Source organism: Buteo buteo, chromosome 2 (assembly GCF_964188355.1).
Source record: "Buteo buteo chromosome 2, bButBut1.hap1.1, whole genome shotgun sequence".
Classification (NCBI taxonomy): domain Eukaryota; kingdom Metazoa; phylum Chordata; class Aves; order Accipitriformes; family Accipitridae; genus Buteo; species Buteo buteo.
The window spans coordinates 55,789,045-55,813,416 of NC_134172.1; the positions used below are offsets into that span (position 1 = coordinate 55,789,045).

Sequence of the window (24,372 nt, forward strand, 5' to 3'; positions counted from 1 at the left end):
TAAAGCTGAATTTAATGACAAAGTGAGGTTTTAAAGCTGAAGGAAGCTTTGGGAATGAACAGTGCAGCACAGCCTTTTACAGTTTGATGTCCAGATTGCTTTAGTAAAGTGGTCAGCTTCTCTAGTTTAGAAAATTTTCAATTTCTTGCAGAAGGTGCTAGACTGACAAAATTTGAACCTTCATTCCTCTATTTATTTTATCTTAATAGAAAAGATATAGCACTAAAAGTAGCTGGATTAACTTTTTCCTTCTTTGCCTGTTTGAGAGATTACATCCCATGGTAAATTCAGATTCTGCGTTTATTTTGTAATTTGCTCCTCTAATGAATCAGCACAGAAAAATGTCAATACATGTTAGCTTATGAGAATTATTTGGTGAGTATGGTGAACACCCGTTCCCATCTACTAGAAAATTTTCCAAAACCAGTGATTTGTTTGACATAGACATCTTCTTATCACTGATACTAATGAGTTCAGTGCAAACTTGGTTTGAGTAAGTTTTAGTAACTACTCTCTGCTTTCTGTATTTCATCTTCACCCACCTCCCCACTTCCTCCTTTCAAAGGGGAGCAAAAGAGGAAGTGTCAGCATGCTATATGGAAACTTGTTCTTGAAAGATACTGCACTGACTTCACTGGTCAAGAAATATGCCAGTGTTCAAACATCTGGCTCTCTGTAGGATACTGATTTTTATTATTTTTTTTTTTTTTTAACATTCACTCATCACCATCCACCAGCCCAAAATGCATATGAATCACTGAGTTGGAGATAAAGAACCATGTGTCACCTTCCCAACAACACACAGTACCCCAGACTTAAGTTACCTCAATACAGCACTGACGCACACCCTACTTAACTTTCTTTTAAGTTCCTTTACTTTGCCAATAATCTCCCTGGAATCCATAAGGTATAAAATGCTATTTCAATAGAGAAGTTGAAAAATCCAGATTCATGACTTCTCATCTAGATCAGGTTACCATTGTATGCCTGAAGGATTGCTCAATCAGATCTAAGAGTAGTAACAAAAATAACAATAATAGTTTATTGTATTTGCTCTATTGCCACTGGCTGATAAACAAGATAATCTAAATAAAAAATGCTAAAGACTTAAGTTATTGTTACATTTGTTTTAAAAAGGGGAATTTGCAAACTCTATTACTAGCAGACAGTTCAGTGGTGAAAGCTGTTTCTGAGGAACGTAAGATTATGTGTGATTTTCCTTGCAAGTAATAGCCCTTTTCTTTTAGTGAGAATGTTTGGTAATTCTATAATGTACTGCTATACCTAGCTACCTGTGCAACTTGGTTAAAACCAAAAGAGAACAAAGAACAAAGCTAAACAAAATGTATCCTTCTGAAATTACAGGATGCAGACGTAAACACCAGAACCTAGTGGCTCTAATACCGTCAAGGTCTTCCTGCAAAAACATGAGTTTCAGGGTCACAGTGATACTAGAACATGCTGCTTTTGAAGTGAATAATTCAACAAAGCTCTTGACTTAGTAGCAATGTTTATGACAGTGAATGACTTATGGAAAGCTGGACCTATAGTTCAGGCAGCTCCTCCTTTGTATAAAGACTTACAGGAACAGGGTCTGAGAGAAAAATACCTTCATTAATATCATGTACTTACATGGAGTATATTAGTGAGGCTCATCAATCGGGAGATAGCTGCATTGAACAAATGATCCTTTGTGAAGTACTCTGTTACCTTGTATTAGAAGAAAAGGTCTGTCACTAATTACTTAAAATTCTCAAACATGGAATATTGGGTTTTTAAATGAAAAAGAATTATTGATAGTTGATTTCCATTTGTGAAACACACCCATCTTATCTCTTTCATGAAAATCACTTTGGCATGCAAACACATCAGATATGCAATCACATGTGTATGGGAAAAAAATAATCATAAAAATTCAGTTGATTAGCTTTCCCTCTGTTTCAGGATTTTAAAAGCTTCAATCAATGCCAATGAGAAGTGTGTATTAGTAATCACCCTCTATTTCCTTTACTAAAGTATCTTCCATTTGCCCCTACAAGAGGCCTTCATATTTGTAAATCCAATTATGCTGGTGAAAGCCTGTCCACAGATTGCAAGATTATAATTCTAAAGTCTGTTAAAAGACCTATAAGGTCCCTCACCACAGGGTTTAAATCAGGAGAAGTTTTTATCTGTAGAAAAATATTTTAAGTTAATTTTGCAGGTATTTATGTCTCAGAACTTCTGAGTCTTGGATAACTGAATTGACACTAATCACAGCATGAAACAATACATAAGAAGAGATGAACAATCATTTCAGTAATTTTTTTTTTTTAGGATATGCTAATATATTTTCATCAACAACTTTTTTCATTCTATATGAAACAGCAGGCATCATAATGAGGTGTGAAACAAACAGATCAAAAGCTTTTGTTAGGGATAACCTGCATAACTCACCTACAGCTTTGCTACTGGAAGTGGAGTTACTTGAAACCCAAATTGATAACATTTCAATGCCATAACATTTCATCCTTTAAATGAGGCACAAAGCAGAGAAATTTTGCCAATCCAAATCTTACTACTTTGCAAAAAAGTTCTGTCCCATAGAATTTGTTGGTAAATAAAAGTACTTGTACAGAGTAATTCACTTAAAAATTATGAGCTACCCATCTGGGGAAAAAGCTTTTGGCTCTAAGTCAAGCACACAGTTTTAGCGTAAGCAGCAACTTATTTAGTCATTTACAAACTATGTAAGTGTTTCTTTTAACCTCAGAAATCACCAGATTCTTCTGCTCCCAGATCTTTCTGGCTTCAGCCTTCTCTTTCTTATTCAGAAGCTCAGGATTGGGCATGGTTCCTGAAGTCCTTGCTTCAATAAGTTTGGTTACAAGCGCCCAGAGGCGCATCTGCCATCTCTGAACACCTGGCATAGCATCAGCTGAGATTAATGAAAGATTGCAGAAACAAATTTCAGTTACAATGAATGAATCTAAAACTTTAAAGAAAAGCAGAAAGAAACTGAATGCTAGAATTAAACATTTTTTAAAAAGAAAACTGTATTTTAAATGAAAAATGTCAATGCAAATGCCTTTACAAATAATGCTGGGTTGCCTTAATGAAAAGAAATCAATAAGATAAAACAAAAGTATTTTTCTGCAATGACTTTAAAATGTGTATTTGCTGGTTTAAATATATAAATGTATAAACCAATAATATTTGCTATATCTGTAAAATAACCCTATGTTATGTCAATGTTAGAATGCTCACCTCGTGTTTTAATGACTCAACAAAACAGTTCTACATGCTCTCATTCTTCAAACTCGTGGAAGAATACAAACATACATATATACATACATGCATGCACACATTTTTTAAATTGAGATGTTTCTTCTAAAATTTGATTTTAGAAATCACATATACTTTTGTTGCTACGAGATGCTACTGCGCTAACGAGTATAGGCTGTGATCCTTGGTACCACCTTTTGACACAACTTCATTTGTGATGGGAAGATTATAAAGCTGTTCACCCTGTTCACTGATTGGTAATAAATTAAATTAATTTCCCCCAATTCAAGTCTGTTTTGCCCGTAATGGTAATTGGTGAGTGATCTCTTTCTGTCCTTATCTTGATCCACAAGCCTTTCGTTGTATTTTTCCTCTGCTGTTCAACTGAGGAGGGAAGTGATAGAGTGGTTTTGGTGGGCACCTGGCCTCCAGCCAAGGTTAACCCACCACAACTTGCCTGATTTCTTCAATTTAAACATTCACTAGTTTGTTATCATTAAGAAATTTAGATCAAAGCTTAAAGATTTAAGAGATGCTTTTCACCTACTTCCCATTTTTTTTCCCCTGGAAGTATCTTTAGGCTGCTGACATCTTCTGTTCACGTCTTCCAATACTCTTCCAACGTGACACGACTCCGAAATCCTTCTTTGCATTTCTCAAGTGGTAAACAGGTTGGTTTGAATGACTAAATGCATTTTTGCTAGCATTATACCTGCATGTGCTTAGCTTTCTTAAAAAATGTTTAACCAAGCTCTAGTATACTTTGCAACTAAGATTCTGTACTCACGATTCTCACACTAATTTAATTATCCCATTTTCAAGATGGAAAAGTACAGCAAAAAGATTGTGCATCACTGAATTAGCTGCTTCAGAGGGAATTAAGTACCTGTGTACTGTTAGGGATGCAGGAGTTAAAGCTTGATTCCAAGTTGTCGGGTTTTTTTACGAGACCCTTTCATCTGCCTAGCTCTGTATGGTTGTGATTACATGGTGACAGAAAGTAAAGTGAGAAAAGTCATAAAGCCCACTCCTCCAGTACATTCCATAATGCAATAATAGATAAATGAACATATATGTATGTAAAGGGTGACAGACACCAACTTACAGATACCAACTGAAATAATGCTTAGTGCAGGCTGAACTAGGTAGCAAGAAGCTAACACCAGAAAGAATGAAGAAGTACCAGGCATGGAGTGTTTTATTAAAGCCTTATGCAACAAGAGGGCTAGATTTAAATGTATGCATAAGACATTAAAAAGTATGAACCACAGTAGATAAAAGAAATTAAAATCTGTCAGTGTGACAAATTGCATGATGGCAGTAAATAAGTGCGTAGGAGGGTAAATCTTGTTCAAGAAATAAGCTCATAAAAATGTCATGTACGTACAAATATTAGTTACTAGGAACTCTGATTATCTTCTAATGAGATTATTCCAAGAACTATTTCATAGTCCAGCTTACAAAAGCTATTGCATACATGTATAAATACTGGAAATAATAAAATATTGCAAAGTTTTATCTGTAAACCGGTATGATTTAAGCAGCAGCTTATAATGAAGAAAATAATCTTGAAACAATCATTTTCAATCAATCGCCACTAATAAAAAAATAAGAGAATGAGGTCCAAGTTTGCAGAAAAAAATATCACTTAAGAGTACTTTCCATACATGCTTTTAGCTCCTAAGAGGTAAGCTGCTTGCAATAATCTTGCAAGCCTGCCTCTCAGTGACAGCTTTGTGACCCGCTCTCTTTTAAAAGAAACAAACAATAAAACCTGCTCATTATACTTTTTTGATTCAATTGTTCCAAAACTTGGGCATCAAGATCTGTATTAATTTTGTGTTTAAAATTTTACACACTAGAAAAAACCAAACCAAACACAAACAACAGAAACAATCTGACTTACTTTTAGCATCCCACAAAATATCTTGTTCTGGAGGAGCAGCAAACAGAATGTAAAGACGTAGGGTGTCAATGCCATACTCTTTGACTAATTCTTCAGGGTCTATTCCATTGTGCTTAGATTTGCTCATTTTTTCCCAAGCAACTTGGAGCTTCTCGCCAGTTTTTAGGTGAACTGGTTCAGTTCCTAAATATTAAGACATAAGCAAAATATTAAACCAAATTTTGCTCATTTGTAACAGCAAGTAATTTTGTTCTCTAAGCATAAGGAGAAACAACTATTTCTAGTGGGGTTTTTTGGTTTCCAAACAGCTTAAAGAGGAAGAACAACCATTGTAAACACCCTCTTCCCTCCCAAGTTTTTCCTATTTTAATGTTTTAACACAAGTAATATTCCAGTGCTTCCATTGCATCATGACAGAAAGTCTCCTACCATGTGGAAGCTGTATCTGGCACTCATCCTATGCACTACCTTGACAGCCCCTGAGATTTAAGCATTGTTATAACCTGACATTTAAAACCTCCTAGATAGGTGTACTAATTTGGTACAATTCTGACCTGCACTTAGCTTTTACAAACACAAGATTTATATGTTTCAATTGCAGTAAGTTATCCTGACAATGTGCCTTCTGTTGCATGGATTTAGAGATGGAGAGGGGCATTTACGCTGATAAAGGTGCAACCCAGCAAAATCACCTGCTACAAAAAAGCCCTAGCTTTTCTGGAAGAAAATAGAATAGTAGACAGTGGTAACCATAAGGGGTTTGTTTTGTTCGTTTGTTTAACTGACTTATGGGGTTTGTATATAGGAGAACAACAGTGAAAACAAGGTTCCATGAGAGGGGAGTGTTTAAGGGAGGTAAATATGACCAAAGCGCTCTTGTTGCTACAGGTCCCCAAGCCAGGAATTGCCGCTCCAGCTTATGCAGTGAAGCCACTGTTAAGAATCTGAGAAACAGCACTTTGTCCTATACACGTTTTACATTCCTAATATCTACTGAATACACCAACATCTGCGTTAGCTTTGCCACAATGTTTTTGTAGGTCATCTGTTTGCTGGGACTTACTAGCTCCACTCAGCAAGCTGCTGAGCACTGTCTTAACAAAACTGACTTCTGATCTTTTGGACTATACTGGAGCTAAAATAATACCAGAGCACTGTTGCTGTGTTTGGATGCAATTAAAAGCTGTTGGGTTAGTAGTGTCTCTACTCAGCAGTGCATATGAATCCAAAACTCACAGAAGTCGCTTTCCAGTTTAAATATTACAAGGATTAATTTTCTCTTCTAAATTTTCCCAGCACTGAGACTTGTACACTGAAGCAGTCCCTGACTTTCTGGATACACCTATGCCAATTTTCCCATGCAGTCTCTCTTACCAGTGAGATCAACCTCCTCTCTCTTCAAACACTGGCCTGTTGTTGTTAGCCTGAACGTCTGATTCTTGATAAGACCTTGAACCAAGAGTTTACGGAAAGGCTCCCTAAGGATGGAAGGAAAAAGAAACTTGTCTGTTGAAAAGAGCTGTCAAAAGCATACTTTATGATAAGCCTCAGGTGTTGAGCCAATCAGGCACAATTATTTAATGCAACAAGAATGTCAAGCTCACTATACATAAATGGTTGTCACCTTAGAAAGAGTACTTTGTGCATTTATTCATGGCGCCTGGCTGGCAAGTATAAGTATTTATTTGTATTCTGCACACATTCTTGCATCCTGACTTAGTACTGAGTTATTCTAACGTCACTTTTCAAATTAGCACATGGATAATACAAAAAAGTTTCTTGGCCAACAGTGCAATTTCACTAACTTCAAGCTAAATCCCCATGTGTAAAAACATTCAAGTACCTGACCTCACTGCCTTACAAATATTTAGTTCTAGCGTTGAACAAATCAAAATCTTGCTGCACATTTCTTTCTATAAACGGAGAAGATAGTTTCTCTAACATTAGCACTTGCATGCCTTGTCCCTTTGCAGAACTAGCCATGAAACCTAGCTGTAAGGAAACAAGTACACTAGAAAAACAGCAATGCTGGAAAGTTATTATGTTAGCGGATCTTTTTTTTAGCATCTTGAACATTAAAACTTTACTTTTCTAACAAAATTTACATCAGGAAGAGTAAACTGTCATCAAATGTGTGTATGATAGAGCTAAAAAGAGCCTTAAAAGCACCAAAACTAAGGGCAGTAGTGCGCGCACACATAAACTCTAAGTAAGCACTGCTCTAGTTGGCAAATACATTATTGCAGCCACCTCCTTTAATGATCTTGCATTTCTAATTCCAGTCAGATGTCTGTCACTGTTTCCACTGGAAAAAAAAGACAACAAAATTAATCTCTAGAATTTTGGTTGCCACTCAATAGGCCAGGAAAGTAAGGCAGTTCTAACAGAAACCCCAAGAAGAGCAGGGGCCAGGGAGGAGGTATGGAGCCAGATGCAGAAGGCATACACAGTCTGAGGAGCCTCTTCATGGGACCCCCAACACAAAGACATTGGTGACCATCATTTTGGAGGATGTGCTAATCAGCGCTGGTTACTACTGACTTGCACCTCCTACTGCTCACGTGTGCTCAATATTAAGCAATCTGAATCCTCCACACTTCCACCTAACGACACCCCACGTATCTACCAAAACAACTTACGTAAAAAGAATGCATTACTCCTATTTACATATTTTTTAAAAAGCAAGAATAAATCCATCTAAAGAAGAAATGGTAAAACCAGACTTCCACATTTTACTTCACATATACAAAAAAGTCATAATCCAAAACACCACTCACTTTTAAGGAGTTAATTTATTGTTTTACATTATTAGGAAATATAAATTATATGACATCTCATGATTTAAAACACAGTAATTTATTTAATAATATAGTTAAAATATTATTAAATTATATAACAATTATGCATGTTTTAACTGTATTAAAGCAGATATCTTCCAAGTACTAGTCTTTAAATCCTTTGAAGACTCTGAATTAAGGAGATATTTGAAAGAAAAGCCTTAAACTGGGAGAGAGAAAGTGACAGGCTTCATACTTTAACATATGCATGTTTGAACACGAGTTTCCTTCCTTGCATATTTTGTACACTTCTAAATATTGTGCAAGTACTGGCACATAGTGGCATACCATTCAGTCATCAAGCAGTATACGTTTCTGCCATGCCACCTGGTTTTATCAACAATGTTAAGTAAGACTTGCAATTCAAGCATCTCTCTAAATATTTTCCAGACAATATTTCACAGGCTGCCTGAAAAACACAGTTGTTTTGAAATAAATTAAAGGAACTTAAAGAGTGAGAACTGAAGTCAAATTTAGACAGTACATACAAGAAAAAGTATTTAAAAAATAGGACGCAATAATTGTCTAAAATCTCAAATTACTATCTCAAATTATCCATGTGAACTAGAAGATGAAAATCAGGAAAAAAAAAATCTTGTAATCCTATTGTCAACAAACGGTGGAAAAATGCTTCAGGACATAACTGTTCAGGATAAGTTTATTCTGCAAACTAAAGACATTACACCAAGGAAAAATAAAAAGAATTTTTCCCCCCATCATTCAGTACTTCAGTTTAAGATCTCAAAGAGTTATTAAAATAGCTACACTTGCCACTATCTGAAATAAAGCTAATGAGGTAGCCAGAACATCCAGATCAGATAGGGCTCTCCAGTGGAAGTGATTTTTCAAGGAACACTTATTTTTAATGACAGAGTTAGTTCAGATCACACGCCAAGTTATTAAAAGCTGAATGCAGGAATGAGCATTTCCTATTTTTGTTTATGCTGACAGAGGCTACAAAAATGCAATACAAAATACATTACCAAGTATGGGGAACCCCCCTCCCCCACATGTTCCTAGTGGGAGACCACAGGAGAATGGAGACATGCCAAAATGAGAAAGCCAGAGCCCATCTAATAAACACAGGGCTGGGAAACAGCCTTGTACTGAATTTCTCCTGAAGCGCAGTGATTTTGCCAGTGCTGTGGCTCCATCTTATGCTCACAGGCAGAGTTACACTTTAATTTACATTAATAAAACTGCACACCTAAACCCCTCCCCTTCGAAGAAAGTGATGCATTTCTTGGCTGCGGAAGGGAACTGCCAAGACACCACAGCACATCAGGTGTGATACAATTCTGATCAAAATACTGCAGCACCCAGTCGTGGCGTGGTGTCATAAATACCTCCTGAGCCATAGCACTGAAAACAATGGAAATTAAGCTATGTTCAGACAGACAGACATTTCCAGCACAGTAAACAAAGAGGCAGCTTGAGTTTCTTTGAGTGCTTGATCACATTTCAGATTGTAAGGATGCTGGAACAGGATATGCCTTCACCTGCCTGTGAAGTCTGTTTGTGCCCATGCTGGAGTATGGGCACTGTGGCCTTAGTTGTGTGCAGCTTTTGATCATGTTGTATGTCAGATGGGACCCCACCTGTGAAGTCTGCCTGACACCTCTGGGAAGGATCAGCTGTGCTAGCCACGAAGTTTGTAATCCATCTTTTCCCTTTCAGTAATGTTCATAGACAGGTTCATCTCTATGATAGACCAATTTCTCTATTCAGGAGCACGCAATGGATGGACGACCAAGCATGACTGGCAGATCAGGATCTCCTGCTCAGTGCCACATCCTCACGCTCCTTGCCCTGCTCCGTGCAAGGTGAGTTGTGGGACTTTCAATCCAATTACAAATGACCTGGCTGGAAGGACTCTGTGAAGCCTGCAACAGTGATCAACAGCAGACTTGGAAGAAGGGATAGCCCTAGCAAGGAAACTGACTGTGTGCATTTGCATCCTGCACCTTCAGAAAGGCCAAGAGAGCCCGATGCTGTGCCCTGGAGTGAAGACAAGATCTTGGTCAGTCACTGTCTGATGAGTTCAGGTTCCTGTGAAACCTGCTGTTAGGTCTAGCTGTAACAACCTGGCAACCCTGTGGAAGGCCAGAACAGAAGCGATTGAAGGATATGGAAGCTGGTAATTTTAGGCAGAAAAAAGATCAAACGGTATTGAATGTTTCAAGATTCTACACAGTCAATAGCTGAGTGCTTTTACTTAAAATCAACACTCATGATAAAGTCCCCAATGAACATAGAGAAGCTCTAACATCCTTCCTTCACAGAATAAGCCATTTCTCTCACACACATATCTTCTTTTATTCTGTAACACAGCTATGTGAAAATAGTGCCTCCTTACTTCACAGATTTGCTATCAGTTAGATCTGCTGACTTAATGGCAACAACAAACTTTTTTATTGCTTTACAATCCTTCAGGGAGAATGTGCTAGATCCCATTTCCAGTTATTCATCAGACAGAACAGATTACTAAAGTCTAGGTGTTGTGGTTTAACCCCAGCCAGCAACCAAGCACCACGCAGCCGCTCACTCACTCCCCCCCATCCAGTGGGATGGGGGAGAAAATCGGGAAAAGAAGTAAAACTCCTGGGTTGAGATAAGAACAGTTTAATAGAACAGAAAAGAAGAAACTAATAATGATAATGATAACACTAATAAAATGACAACAGTAGTAATAAAAGGATTGAAATGTACAAATGATGCGCAGGGCAATTGCTCACCACCCGCCGACCGACACCCCGCCAGTCCCCGAGCGGCAAATCCCTGCCCCCCCCTTCCCAGTTCCTAAACTAGATGGGACGTCACATGGTATGGAATACACTGTTGGCCAGTTTGGGTCAGGTGCCCTGGCTGGGCATGAGAAGCTGAAAAATCCTTGACTATAGTCTAAACACTACTGAGCAACAACTGAAAACACCAGTGTTATCAACATTCTTCACATACTGAACTCAAAACATAGCACCGCACCAGCTACTAGGAAGAGGTAGCACCAGCTACTCTATCCCAGCTGAAACCAGGACACTAGGGAAGAGCCAAATTCTGTGTAACTTGTACTTGCAGTAACACAGTTGAGCAGATGTAACCTAGTGTGTCAGCACACACTTGCCATGGTGGATTAAGCTGGAACAGATGAGGAGGTTGCTGGTCCCAGCTGACTACCTGGCCCCTCTCCCAGCAGTGGTCACAGCTGGGAGGGCTGACGGGCTTGTGAATTAATTCTAGAACCAATGCACTGTACAGACCAGATTGCTAAAAAAAAACCAAACCAAAAAAACCCCCCAAAATACATCAATTTGGGCTTAATCTGTTCTCACATGTATCAATACCCAGAGGGTGCCATTTATTCTGCCTTGGCATTACTGAGGAAATGAGTGACATTTCCCACCATCTCCAGTTCAATGCATTAATAAAAAAAAAAAAAAAGTAAAAGATCATGCCCCATCTTCAGGGGATATTTAAACTGCATTGACACCTTTACAATTTCAGATGTCTGCAAGCACTGCATTTTCTATGAAAGCATGTGTGATGTCTGTAAATGCCTATTTTATGTATGATGCCTATAATATTTCTATAATAATGAAGTACATCATATTTGAAGAGATTGCTTTGAAAAACTACACTATGGAATTTTTAACTTTTGTTTTCAACCTCATTATTATATTAATAGCCATTAGTACAGAATTAAAGACTATCAGGAAATATTTCAATGGATTTGAAAGTCAGAGGATAGATGCCAAACAATGAAAATTTCCATGAAGAAAACCTATCAAAATGAAAAACTAATACAGATTAATAGGGGAATCATAAAAATATGTCAGGATACTAGATAACACTTTAAATGGTGGCAGCTCTCATTAAGTGAGATATAGCAGAATTTTACTAATTCAATCAGTGAACAAAACCTGAGCTACTAGAGTAAGACTGAAAATGCGCAAGAGGGCAGTGTTTTTTGACATTTTTATGTTCTCTCTCAGAGCTGTGGGCTTTGACACCATGACTTTAAGCTTCCTAACAATAAGCTTGTTGTTTCTAATCACCCTTTTCACATCTGTCAGACCAGCCCTTGAGTCATCCTAACAGAAGACTGAGCAAAAGTGGCTTCTGACCAATGCTAAAACATTTAAAACATGTGGTAATATTTATAAAGGAGTTGCGATTTCCATATCAAACAAAATCCTAATTTGACTTCATGGCTTAAAAGCATCTAATGCTTTAACTTGTGTAGAGCTAAAGCAAGCAATTTTGTGCATGATGATGAATTTGTTACAGTCATCTTGCAGTCTGAGCACATGTATAAGCAGTACAAACCACAGATCCTAGGGGCAATGCTGTAACGTTTCTCCACATGTGCAATGTTCTTGAGATTGTGTATGGCGTCAAAGGAATTCTCCACAGTCTTGCAAACTACTTCTACAGAAAGCAATTTTGATCTCTGCTATTGGCACTAGACATAGTCAGTGCTTCTTAAGCATTTTTTTTTTGATTGAAGTTAGAGTTTTCTTCTGCAATTTACCATATTTAGCCCAGTCTACACTACACAGCTTTGGTGCTACTGCTCTGTCACAGTGCAGTGTGAACAAAACACATTCCAAATTAATACAGCTACAGAATCACAGAGTCTTAAAATAATGTAGGTTGTTAGGGACCTTTGGAAGTCATTTGGTCCAACTCCTTTCTCACAGCAGACCTAACTTCAGGTTGCTGAGGGCCCCGTCCAGATGAGTTCTGGAAATACCCAGTGATGGAGATCCCACCACCTCTCTGGTCAAGCTGTTCCAGTCTGATCACTGTCACTGCCAAAACTATTTTCCTTCTGTCCAGCTGGACCTTGCTGCAATCTGTGACTGTTAGTCCTTTCCTTTCTCTGTACATCTCTGAGAAGAGTCTGGTTCTGCATTCTCTATAAACGTCCTTTAGGTAGCAGTAGGCTGCAGTTACATTCCCTCCTTGGCCTTCTCTTCTCCATGGTGAACATAGCCAGCTCCCTTAGCCTCTCCTTGTATGCCATATGCTCCAGCCCCTGACTATCTTAGTGCTCCTCCACTAGATCCTCTTCAGTTTGACAATGTCCCTCACACTAGGGGGGGCTCAAAACTGGACACAATATTCCAGATGTGCCTTCCCAAGTGATGAGCAGAGATAATCAAAGCTGGACATGGTTTTGCTAATGCACATCTAACTTGGTGTTCACCACCCTTCTCTAAAGCCCTTCTCTGTCAATCTTCCCCACATAGTCAGCACAGCCCCAGCTGTTTCTGTGGGTAATCTGCTCCATGTACGTGAGATTTATGTCAGCACTTCAGACTTGCTTCTCCAACTCACCAAACTCCTCTGCGTAGCAGCCCTGCCATCCAGAGTATCAATGGCTTCTCTCAGTGTCCAGTGATCAACGAACTTGCTGAGGGTGAGCACTTTGTTGCACTGCCCAGGTTGGTGATAACGACTTTAAATAGAATTGGTCTCAGCAGCGAGTCCTGAGGAATACCACTTGCAAGCAGCCACCAGTCAGACTTTGAACATGGACCCTTTGAGCCTGATGGTCCAGTCAGTTCTTCCATCAATGCTGTAGTCCACCCATTCAGCCTGTATCTCCCCCGTTAGACTACAAGGATGCCATGGGAGAACTTGTTCAGAGCCATGGTGAAAGATATGCCCAGCTCTCTCCTCATCCACAGAGGGAATCATCTCACCATAGAAGGAAGGCAGATCAAGCTGGGCATAATTTCCTCTTGGCAAATCCATGGTGGCTACACTCTTTTATGTGCCTGGAACTTGTATGTGTCTGGTTTACTTAAGTGATCCCTAGCTCAATCCTACTCTACAGTGGGTAGTACCTCTCTCCTTCAAAGTCTCCTACTAAGCACAGACTTTGACAGCAAAAGCCAAGGTAAAGATTGTCCTTTGCTACTAGGCTCTGTCTGATTTTGCATCAGGCCAACATTTTCCTTGACGCTCTTTTCAATGTATCTGCAGAAGTCCTTCTCACTACCTTCAGATACTTCACCAGTTTCAATTCTAGATGAGCTATGGCCTTTCCTAATTCCACCCTGCCTACCCAGTCGATGCTTCCACATTCCTCCAGGGACAGCCCATCGTCATTTCCACTTTCCATGCACTTCTTTTAGTGCTTGAGCTCACTCAGTAGGTCCCTTCTCAGCCAAGCTGGCCTCTTTCCATGCCTCTTTGCTTTCTTGCACACCAGAGTGGACCACTTAATTTGCAAGCAAACCTCCCCTTCCTCGTGATCTCATTCTACAGTGACAATACTTAAGCCACTGTAGTTAATGTCGTTTTGGGAGGTGGAAGAATTTGACTAGCAAAAGAACATTTTGCTGCTGTGTGTTACAGCTCCACTAGATGGCTGATAGATTAGGATTGTAAAGTCTTTTGTAGAACTGATAAGCCTGAAATTGCTTGCAAGAGAAAGCTCTGAAATTATCTGCTTAAAGGAATAGTGCCTCTGAGAGGAAGGGTCTGCTTCAAGAGGTCCACTCCCTGAGAGAAGAAACAGCCTTCCTGCTGCAGCTATGCAAACTGGAGACAACAGAGTGAGACACAGGTATACAAATCATCCATAACCAAAATTTCAAATACAGCCTTCACTGCAAACTGTTTTGCAGTCAAGAATGAGCAATGAAAACACATTGCCTGTTTTCATCAAATGATTATGAAATAACTTAGGGAAATATTCTGCTGGCTCCACTAACTAGTCCATCTTTTTCTGGCACACAGCTACTTAAGTTCTAGTTTTGTAGCAAAACTGCTGCATTTAAGAGAGCCAAGTGCCACGTACATATAGATTCCTCTTTAACATCAAGTTTTTAAAGTGGATACTAGTAAAGAATGAATGTATACAAGTTGCCAGCTGAGATATTACTGAGCAGGTCTTCTCATGGGATCACTCATTTTGACTCAATCTATTCAAATGTCTCTGCTGATGGGAGGACAGGACAGATCACCGGGCAGTATTTCACTGCTCTGACACTAGGATCCTCCCAGTCGAGGCATTCCTGTGATGGCATTTTAGGGTACAAGAAGGGCAGAATTTCAGCAGAAATGGGGATGTCAAGCTAGGAACCTAACTGAGAAGAAAAAGAATAGAACATCATATGAATCACCTTCCTGCCTCAAACTTTACCTCTTACCAAAACAGAGGATAATGAAATAGGCTACAGCAGCATCAGCAATGAGAGTAGTTAAAAGTAATTATATAAAAGTAATTAAATAAAAAAATAAATTGACAGCAGATAAATATACTGCTTTTGCTTACCAAGAAGTGTTTTGCACTGTTCAGCTCCAATACTGCAGTGAATTATAGGAGCGCTTATTTTTCTACATATGCATGGTTCCACTGAAACTAATAGTATTACTTGCAGGAAGTTACCTAATTTGAAATAATAGCACTGCTTAGAATGCCTGAAGTTACTCATTTACACAAGCTTTTGCAGGCTGAAAATCTACAGCAGCATTTTATCACTTGCTCTCAGCTAGTTAATACTCATGTAATAAAAATGCTATGTATATGCATACAGAAAATGTGACTGCGAGAAACCAAGTAGTTAGCCAAGACTGACGAGCAGGAAAATTCAGACTTATTCAATCTAATGTTCTACCATCATAACAATGTCCACTAACACTCTTGCTAGTCAAATGAAATATGAAAAGATTTTTATAGAAATATATAAGGCTTACTTGTGTTTTGTCATCTTTAGATCATGGCAAAAATGGCTGAAAAACCTTGCATAGAATAAGTGCATAACTGCATGCTCCTTTCCTCCGATGTACAAATCCACAGGCATCCAGTAGTCTGCTAAGTCACTGTGAAAGGGCCTGAAAAAACACAATTATAGAAAAAATACAATGTGGAAAAGAAAGATTAGCTCTACTAAAGCAGCCACTGTTTACTGACAGCAATACATTGTAATAAAACTTTTATTTTGCTATCAGATCTTTTTAATTTTTAAGAATTGATATGCTTATTATAGACAAAAATTTAATTTCCACTGAGACGCAGATCCACAAAAATAGTATTTTCCTATATTTTAGGCAAGCAACTAAGATTTCACATACGTTGCCTGAGAAAGTGATGAAGATTTGCTTGCTCTTTAAACAATTTTTTTAATGAATACCCTGTGGCTAGCCTTTAAATTTTTCAGTATTTATCAAGTTTTACATACAAATATATTAGAGTGAAAGACAAAAGACATGCCCACTGAAAACCAGTTCATTTTTTTTAATCGGAGGTTTGCACTGTTGCCATTAGGGGGCAATGAAGCAGTTTAAGGCTGCAAAACATTCTGAAGAGTCAGATGGGTCATCGCACTCCAACTGAAGGATGCTTGATGAATTTACAGTAAATTTGTCATTTGCAGCATATTTACTGGGTCGTTGGAGGTCACCTGCATGGTTTCCTAGCATTGCTTACTACTTCACTAGATATTGTTATGTCTCCCGTAATGGGCTCCTGCCTGTAAAATACCATTTGTATAGATGTTCTTCTTTAATGTATGCTTTATGGCCCTGTTCTAGCAAATTTTCTTGTATTGTCAGTCTGTTTGATTATTCCATCTGTAATTTTTGTAATAGCAACACTTTTTTCCTCACAGATGAGCCCAGAAGCAAATTTTGGATCTGGGATTCATGTCTTTACTAGAACAAGTCAAAACTAACTTGTTCATAGTGTTCCAAAATCAACAGAGTAATTCTCCTGAATTCTAGACCTGTGAAATATGGCTTATGGAGAGAAAGGGTTTATGTATATGCAGCTTAGCTAAAAAACCAAAATAAATAAATCAAATGGAGGCAGCAATCTAGTGCAGAAGTCCATATATATGTTCAATATAAAACAGATTTAGCTACACTAAACTTTGTTACTTCAACAGCTGGATGTTACATTTGACTACTACTTCAATTTCTGGAAAAGCCGTTCTTGTCCACACACAAAAAAATATTTCAAACTGTCACTAAAGAGGAAGCAATCTGCCTAACTTAATATTAATAAATTCACACTATCACTAGAAATAATTAAAATTAACATGAAATAAAAGTGTTCACAGAAGATTTTTCTTTAGTTTAACTAAACCAATGCTGCCAATATAAAAAAAACTAATTGGCCCATTCAGTTGCTATACATTGGCTATTCAATTAGCTATACTAAATCACTTGGTATGTAGTATGTACCCAGACACTGCTCTGGACAATAAATAAACAAGTTACTCCCCAAACAGCCCTACATGTGGCATCAATATCTTAAAAATGCAACTCTTTCTATCTTCCTCAGACTACGTAGTAGAGCTGTTCCACTAATTCCTCTTTGGAAAAACCAGTACTATTAGCAGTGCTACTACAGGCAGACTATAAAGCAGAAAACCAGCTAAATAAATACATCTGTCTTCCCACACTCTCCACACTGCAGCCACTAATACACAGCACATGAAAAAAATCTCCTTTCATTAATTATGCATGTAGTAGAAGTGCCAACACAGCAGGAGCTTGCTGAGATGCTACTTCATGTTAGGTCTGCGCCTGAGGAAGTACCAGAGTTACTGGAATTCAAAAGGAGAGAAATGGAGGTGCCAGTCTCGGTAGCTGGATGTTACACCAGTGTTCCTCTTCTTGCCGGTGGAAAAGCACTGTCTGTCCACGCAGTGAACTACTCAGTGTACTGCAGGGGAGGGTATACACTCCATGCAACTTACCACAGTCTCGGAGAGAGTCATGGTTGGCCGTCATTCTTGATGGCTCCCTCCACTAAGGACTATCTTTAGTTCCTCAGTTGAACTTTTCTTCTGTGCCCTGCCCCATAATGCCCTTCTATGCAAACTTCTGCCCCTTGCCCTGTAGCTCACAGGGTTGTGCCTACACATCCTGCTCTTGTAGATCTCCTGCCATGGGAGCAACCATATGCCACATTTTTAGAGCAGCTCCAGGTCTACCCTGCACGGCGCTCAGGCCAGAGGGCAGGCACAAGAAGAGGGCAGCACAGGGGTTTACACCACCTTCTGCAAAGGCAGGTAGAAACTAGAAGCACTGGAGTGTCTGGCCTCTTCCGTCCCTTCTGTTCTGTGAAGCGGGCTTGCCCCATGACAGCCCTGTGCCTGCAGCCCTCACCTGTCCCTGTTGTGAGGGTCCGTGTACCTCAGGTAGTACCAAGAGGAATCAACAAATGTGTCCATGGTATCGGCTTCTCGCCGTGCTGCTGCCTTACACCTGAGCAAGAGAGAAGGAGAAAAGCTCTTTTCAGATTAAGTGACGAACTTGGAAAAAACAGCCGTGTACAGAGTGGCCACAAAGACATTTAGATTGAAAACCGAACGGGTCTGAACAGTCGGAGTAGTGACATGTTCAGAAAAAGTCCAACACCAGTAACAGGGCTGACTCTCCTTCCCTCTCCCTCCCAAACCAAACAAAATGCAAACCAAAAAGAACCCTGAACAGCTATAGCATCCAGCAATAGCAGAAGACGGCACTGCACCGGACAGCCCTCTTGATTGTATGTTCCAGGAATTTTTTAGAGTTGCCATTTTAAAAGAAACGAAGCAGAGACTTAAGAAACTTAAAGCAGAGACAAGCATACTTTGCCACAAAGTTAATGGGCACTGAATATATATAACACTCGTTGGGTACCAGCAGAAAAATAATTTTATAAATATTTAGCAGAAGGAGCAGGTGGTTGCCTCTTACTGATTGTCTGTACAAAAAGGTCTTTGCAGATTCCATTTATCATCTCTAGAAAAAATGAACTTAGTTTAATTTCAGCTTTCACTGAGATGTAGCAAATCTCTTCCAGACCTTGTAGCACAACTTTAATTTGTGATTACAGCAAATCAATTTTTGCTTGGAGTTATACTGGCAGCCCTGAGAAACAATTTTAAAATAAATTTTAGAAGCTCAGGTTACTTTCTGCTAATTTCTCCCTGAATATAAATTGTTTGTAGGAGCCAATAATCACATTTAATAAACTTCCACTTGTTGTAAATGATCCCTCTTTAAAACTCTTACTGTCAGAACAATGGCATTATTCTAATTTCAACAAAACTTTGCAACCTGTGACATACTTTTATATAAATACCACTGGCTATCTGTAACAAATGTATGCAATTTATAACTGTATGTAAATTTAAATGTATGTATATGTGTAATAAATATACATAATAAATGGGGACTGACTATTTAATATTTTCCAACTGCATATTTAGTCTCTGATCAGGCTTGATGACTGAGCTGCAAGATGTATCTGCCTGTCTGCCTGATACTTCAGCTTGGCTTGCCGAGGCAAGCTTACAAGAGTATCACCACTTAACCTTTTCCTTCACTCTGTCCCTGCCCCAGGTCCTTCTCTACCAGCAAACTTTTCTTTCAATGGGAATAATGTAAAAGAATTTTTACTTCTAACTGCTTTTTAATATAGAATAAGCATTTTAATTAAACTGTACATATAAGCAGATTTGGCCAATGTAAAATAATGCTGTATTACATTGAAACAGAATGGCTTTTCAGTCAAAAGCAAGAACAGAGTCATTGAACCATAACTGTATCTGCTTCATGCCCCTGTTGTTGCCTGTACTCTAAATGGACATGGCTCACTAACACAGAGACAGCATGGGCATCTTTCAAAATTTATGCAATTTATATCAATATTGTGATTACAGGCACAATACTGTAATCTCATTAGACTATCTTCAGACAACTAACCTGATTACCTGGACTTGTATAACAATTAATAACTTGGGCATCTCTTCCCATTTACGATCGCTAACTATTGTCACTCAAATATTCAGACTTTTGTATCTTTCCATCTTGCTTGCCTTATTAATCCTAGGTATTAAATGCAACCAATAAAAAAAACTATTACTGGAGAGAAGGCCTAAAGGAAGGGATGACATAAGGCTATGACTTTTGTGTGTGCATAGTCTTCCTTGGTTTTCCTTCTCAGAGCAAGGAAAACCAAGGAAGACTATGCACACACAAAAGTAATAGCTCAACAGATTTGAAACTGTAGCAGACATATGGATGAGCAATACTGAAGACAGCTGTCAAATAGGTGAGAGTAAAGAAGCCAACTAAAGGTGAGAATTTTAAAAAAAGTTAATTTCAGCAAACTACTACATCTTAGGCTAAGAAACTAATCCTGTATGCCTTTATTTCTAACTAAACAAATGCCCTTGATTAATTTCTAAGTAGGGCAGCCACAGTAACTATCCAGAAACTGTAAGGATTTGCTATACATCAAAAGTACATTGCTGCCTGGTAGACAACATCATCATTTTTTAATTAAGGTCAGGAGGAAGCCAAGAGTGCAGACAGTGACTTCCAGTCACATCAGGAAAATTTTTCAGTTGAAATTAGGAATTGTAGACCAAGGCATTTCTAGAGATTTTACTAAAAAAATCTAAAACTAAACTACTTGTTTAGTAAGGCTTCCCTGCAAGAGTCACACTTTAAAATACACTATGTATGTAATTTAAATAGGCACATCTGAGAAGAAATTTTCTATGCAGAAACATGGAAGAAATGTGTGTTTTACATAACATACATGTCATCAACAAAGGTCAAAACACATGTTCCCAGAGAACCACAGAGCTGCTGTGCGTAAGCTACCTAATCAGAAATGAAAACCACACTGATATTCTGCCCTTCAAATGTTGAAATAACATTAGATGTTATGAAACTGCTGCGTTATCAGTGAGACCCCTAATGACATTTATATGTCTGATTTCCCTGCCTGGCAGCCTGATAATGTTCCTGTTTGGTCAGTCTGTTAGTAGCAGCGTTGCATTGTACTACTGATGAAAAACTTCTCTGGGACATCTCATGTTCTACCAGTTCCTGCTGCAGAATCTGTATGCAAACTGCAGTGTACAGAGTATCTAAGCAGCCCTCAAGATTAGACAATGATTTTCATGACATATCTCTCACTATTTAATTTAGGCTGTCTTATTTCTTAAACAGCTGGATGACAAACAATAAAGATTACAGCATCGACAAGATGCATATACTTCCTATCTCCTTCAATCTGAATTACATGCTGTCATCTGTAATGTACAGTGAGCGTGACTCTTCATGATAAAGAATTACATAGCTGAGGAAACACTTTATTGTTGTACTATTACTAAGCAAATGAACACAATGTTAGCTTCCTTAACAAAAGGACATAATTCAATAATCATTATAAGCTTTATATGAACTCTGTTGGTGAAAGATAATGAAAATTACTGTAGTAAATGAAGTAAAAAATACTGTTAAGAAATGGGGGGTAGGGAGAAAATCATTCTAGTCTTCCTTTTTTCTTTCCTCCAACTTACAAACAGTGACCTTTGCTTCAGCTTGTTTATGAAGAAATAGCAGTGGGTGTCTGTGTTGCAAAAAAGGAGTTTTACAGAGTATGTAAGGAAAAAAAAAAACCTACGCTGGGTCAGACCAAACATCATTTTGGAGTAGTATCCTGTCTCAGAGTGGTCAGCTGAACACTTACGGAAAGAGCACAAGAAACAGGCAGGTACAAAGCAATCTCTCCCAGTCTGCAGTGAATGCAGCATTGGCTTACCTGGGACAGAAACAGTTCACCCATTCTGGAACTGTTTCTAAAGGTGAGGCTCCCTTTCCTGTGAAGGTGCTTACATCGGGCAACACCACAGGTAAGTCTTCATAAGGCACAGGGACAGTGCCGCATGTCTGGCAGTGAATGATAGGAATAGGTGTTCCCCAGTACCGCTGTCGAGATATTAACCAGTCTCTTAATTTGTCACTCGTTAGGTCTCCACCTATTCTTTTATTTTTGGCCTGCTGGGTAACAGCTTTTAAAGCCTTCTGCCGAGTCATGCCTGTGATCTGATTAAAAAAAGAGAGAAGCAGAAGAAGAAAGAAAAATTTATACTTGCTGTCAGTGAAAATGCAAGAACAGACAAAAAAAAGTTATAAATGCAATTTCTAAGAGCCAAAGTTTGAGCCTCATATTAATTTTGCCCTTCCCACTGCTTAACATCCTCCTACCCAAGAGACTATTCACTTACCAGCTACTCATTTAACCCTTCTTGCTCAAGGGATAATGTTCTTCATGGTCTGAAAAGAACAAGGCTAAGAAAGAGTCTTGTAGACCTCTTCAGCCTTTATTGGCAGATATTTGCATTTACTGCTGGTATTTTAATCAACTGCTGTACACTGAAACTTCCAGAATATCACCAACACAAGGTAGAGACTGAGGAAATGCAAATGGTAAAACAGCTTTCGTTCTCCTGTGTTCATTTTAGGTTTTTCTATTCTTGCTTCCACATACATCTGAACCACTTAGACTCTATCTTTAATGTAACAGAATATGAGCTTTGTGTCTGCTACCAAATGCATTTTTTTGAGAACTATAAGACCATCTATATCTTAAAGACACCATTTCTATGTCACTTCAGGCAGATATGTTACCATAAAGGCTTACACCACATTTCAGTGAACATGTGGAAAAAGGACTAATATGTTAATATTTAGCTTAAAAATCTATCGAGATGATGAAATAAGAATCAACTTTTAACATGGGTTTAATTATTCGGTTTCCATTATAAAACTCAGACCAATACCGTACCTTCCTCTCATGTACAAAAGGAAAAAATTCAGTTTATTGCTACAGAAGAGCCAACACATTTCATCATTATATTATTCCTAGAAATTTGGTAGCATAAGCCTGGCTTGATTCTTTAAAAGAAATAAAATAAAATAAAATAAATCCCTTCAATCATACAAAGTATTTGGCACTCTTGAGAAAACTTATTTAGTTTGCATTGTTATTGTAAGTTGGAAAGAACTCCATACTTGTATACCCACCTCTGCAGAATTAATGACTTTCTCCAAACCATTTGGCAATGTCTCAATGACTTCAGTGAAAGAAATGCCCAGATTCTTAGCTACTGCAGCATCTTCTGCACTAGTACTAGGAATTCCTACAAGGCAAGAAAAAATAAATCAGTTCTGGGATTGACTAACATGGATATCAATCATCAGTTTGAGGACAAAATGTATTATTTCTATGATGCTCTCATTATAAAGACTTATGTTTGCCCAAAGGAGTTTAAAAATCTAAGAACAATAAAAAAGTTTTCATGTTCTTTAAGCAGTGAAATTCAAGCAGGAATAATTACAAACACATTTTCTCAGTTTCTCTGTAATCCAAATGTTCATCGATGTCCTACCTCAGAAAAGGCTGAAAATTTGATGGTTCCAAAAAAGCCTAAAAATAAAGCTACAAAATTTGGATAAATAATAAAGTTTTCAATACAGTTTTATTATCTAGATATATTTAAATAATGCAAATTTTAATTATTTGCTAATATGAGAAACAAATACTAAACAAACAGCCAAGATAGTCTTGTTTCAATAGTAAATTTAATCTCTTTCTAATTTCATAGTTTATTAAAATGTACCACAACACAACAGTCTCTAACATTACTATCCCTTTAACTTATTATGAACAACATGATTTGTTTATAAAGTCAGGAAAACAATTCAAATAACATCAATTTTCTATTCAGAATATAACTACTGAGAGCACTTCCTACTGCTGCTCATGACAGTTATAGAAGTCACAGTACTTAAGGCCCCTGATGCTATCTTTCCCTTTGCATCTTATTATTTGGGACAGTCATACATCCTAGTTCTACTTTGGAGGACTACCTTTCAGGATGAGTTAAGAAGTTTCTTAACTTTGTCATCACATGTATTCTGAAATAACACTGAGATAACAACAGATTTTTTACTTCCACAGAAGAGATACGTCTTTCTGCAGATTGTTTCCTTTCAGTGATAATTTACTTAACATTTTGAACAATCTTGCACAATTGCTGTCATCTTTAAAAGGCAAAGAAATTTATTCTGACAAACCAATGCCAGCATTAAGTTGGTGAAAACTACAGACAAAAACTCTCAAATATTGCTGAGCACATTAGAATTATTAACATACAAACTACTTCATTCAAAACCAGTGTAACAATCGTCTTTGTTCAGGCAATGAAATGCCTGCTATATGTTAACTCTGTCAATACATGGAAGTTTGGAAGCAGATAACTAAAGAAAACCAAGCAGAACTCCCCTGTGACAAGTAAGTCCTCAACTAGCAAAATACAGAGTTGCTATTTTATCTTTCCAGCAGATGTACGCTCCTGCCGTTTCAAGGCCCTATTATAGAATAATGTAAGTATCTTAATTTGTCAAAGAGCCCTGCAGCCTGCAACAGGTGGCTTCACAATATGCTCTACAAATGGAAAAAAGCGGGTCCCACTTTCTGGTCCTCCTCCTTTTGAAAAGATGATGCTATTAATGTACATTAGCAAAGCTCAACAGCTGGCATCCAGAACTTCCCGGGAAGAG

General features: G+C 38.1%; 1 protein-coding gene across 1 annotated transcript in view; it reads right to left on the minus strand.

The window, feature by feature from the left end:
• Positions 1-24,372, minus strand: part of LARS2 (leucyl-tRNA synthetase 2, mitochondrial) — a 91,735-nt gene that overhangs the window by 18,788 nt on the left and 48,575 nt on the right. The window contains exons 11-18 of the mRNA XM_075055386.1: positions 22,834-22,949; positions 21,569-21,852; positions 18,133-18,231; positions 15,715-15,852; positions 6,545-6,648; positions 5,171-5,353; positions 2,748-2,917; positions 1,633-1,710 (exon numbers count right to left, since the gene is read on the minus strand). Of these exons, the coding sequence (XP_074911487.1) occupies positions 1,633-1,710; positions 2,748-2,917; positions 5,171-5,353; positions 6,545-6,648; positions 15,715-15,852; positions 18,133-18,231; positions 21,569-21,852; positions 22,834-22,949 (1,172 nt within the window). The remainder of the gene's footprint in view (positions 1-1,632; positions 1,711-2,747; positions 2,918-5,170; positions 5,354-6,544; positions 6,649-15,714; positions 15,853-18,132; positions 18,232-21,568; positions 21,853-22,833; positions 22,950-24,372) is intronic.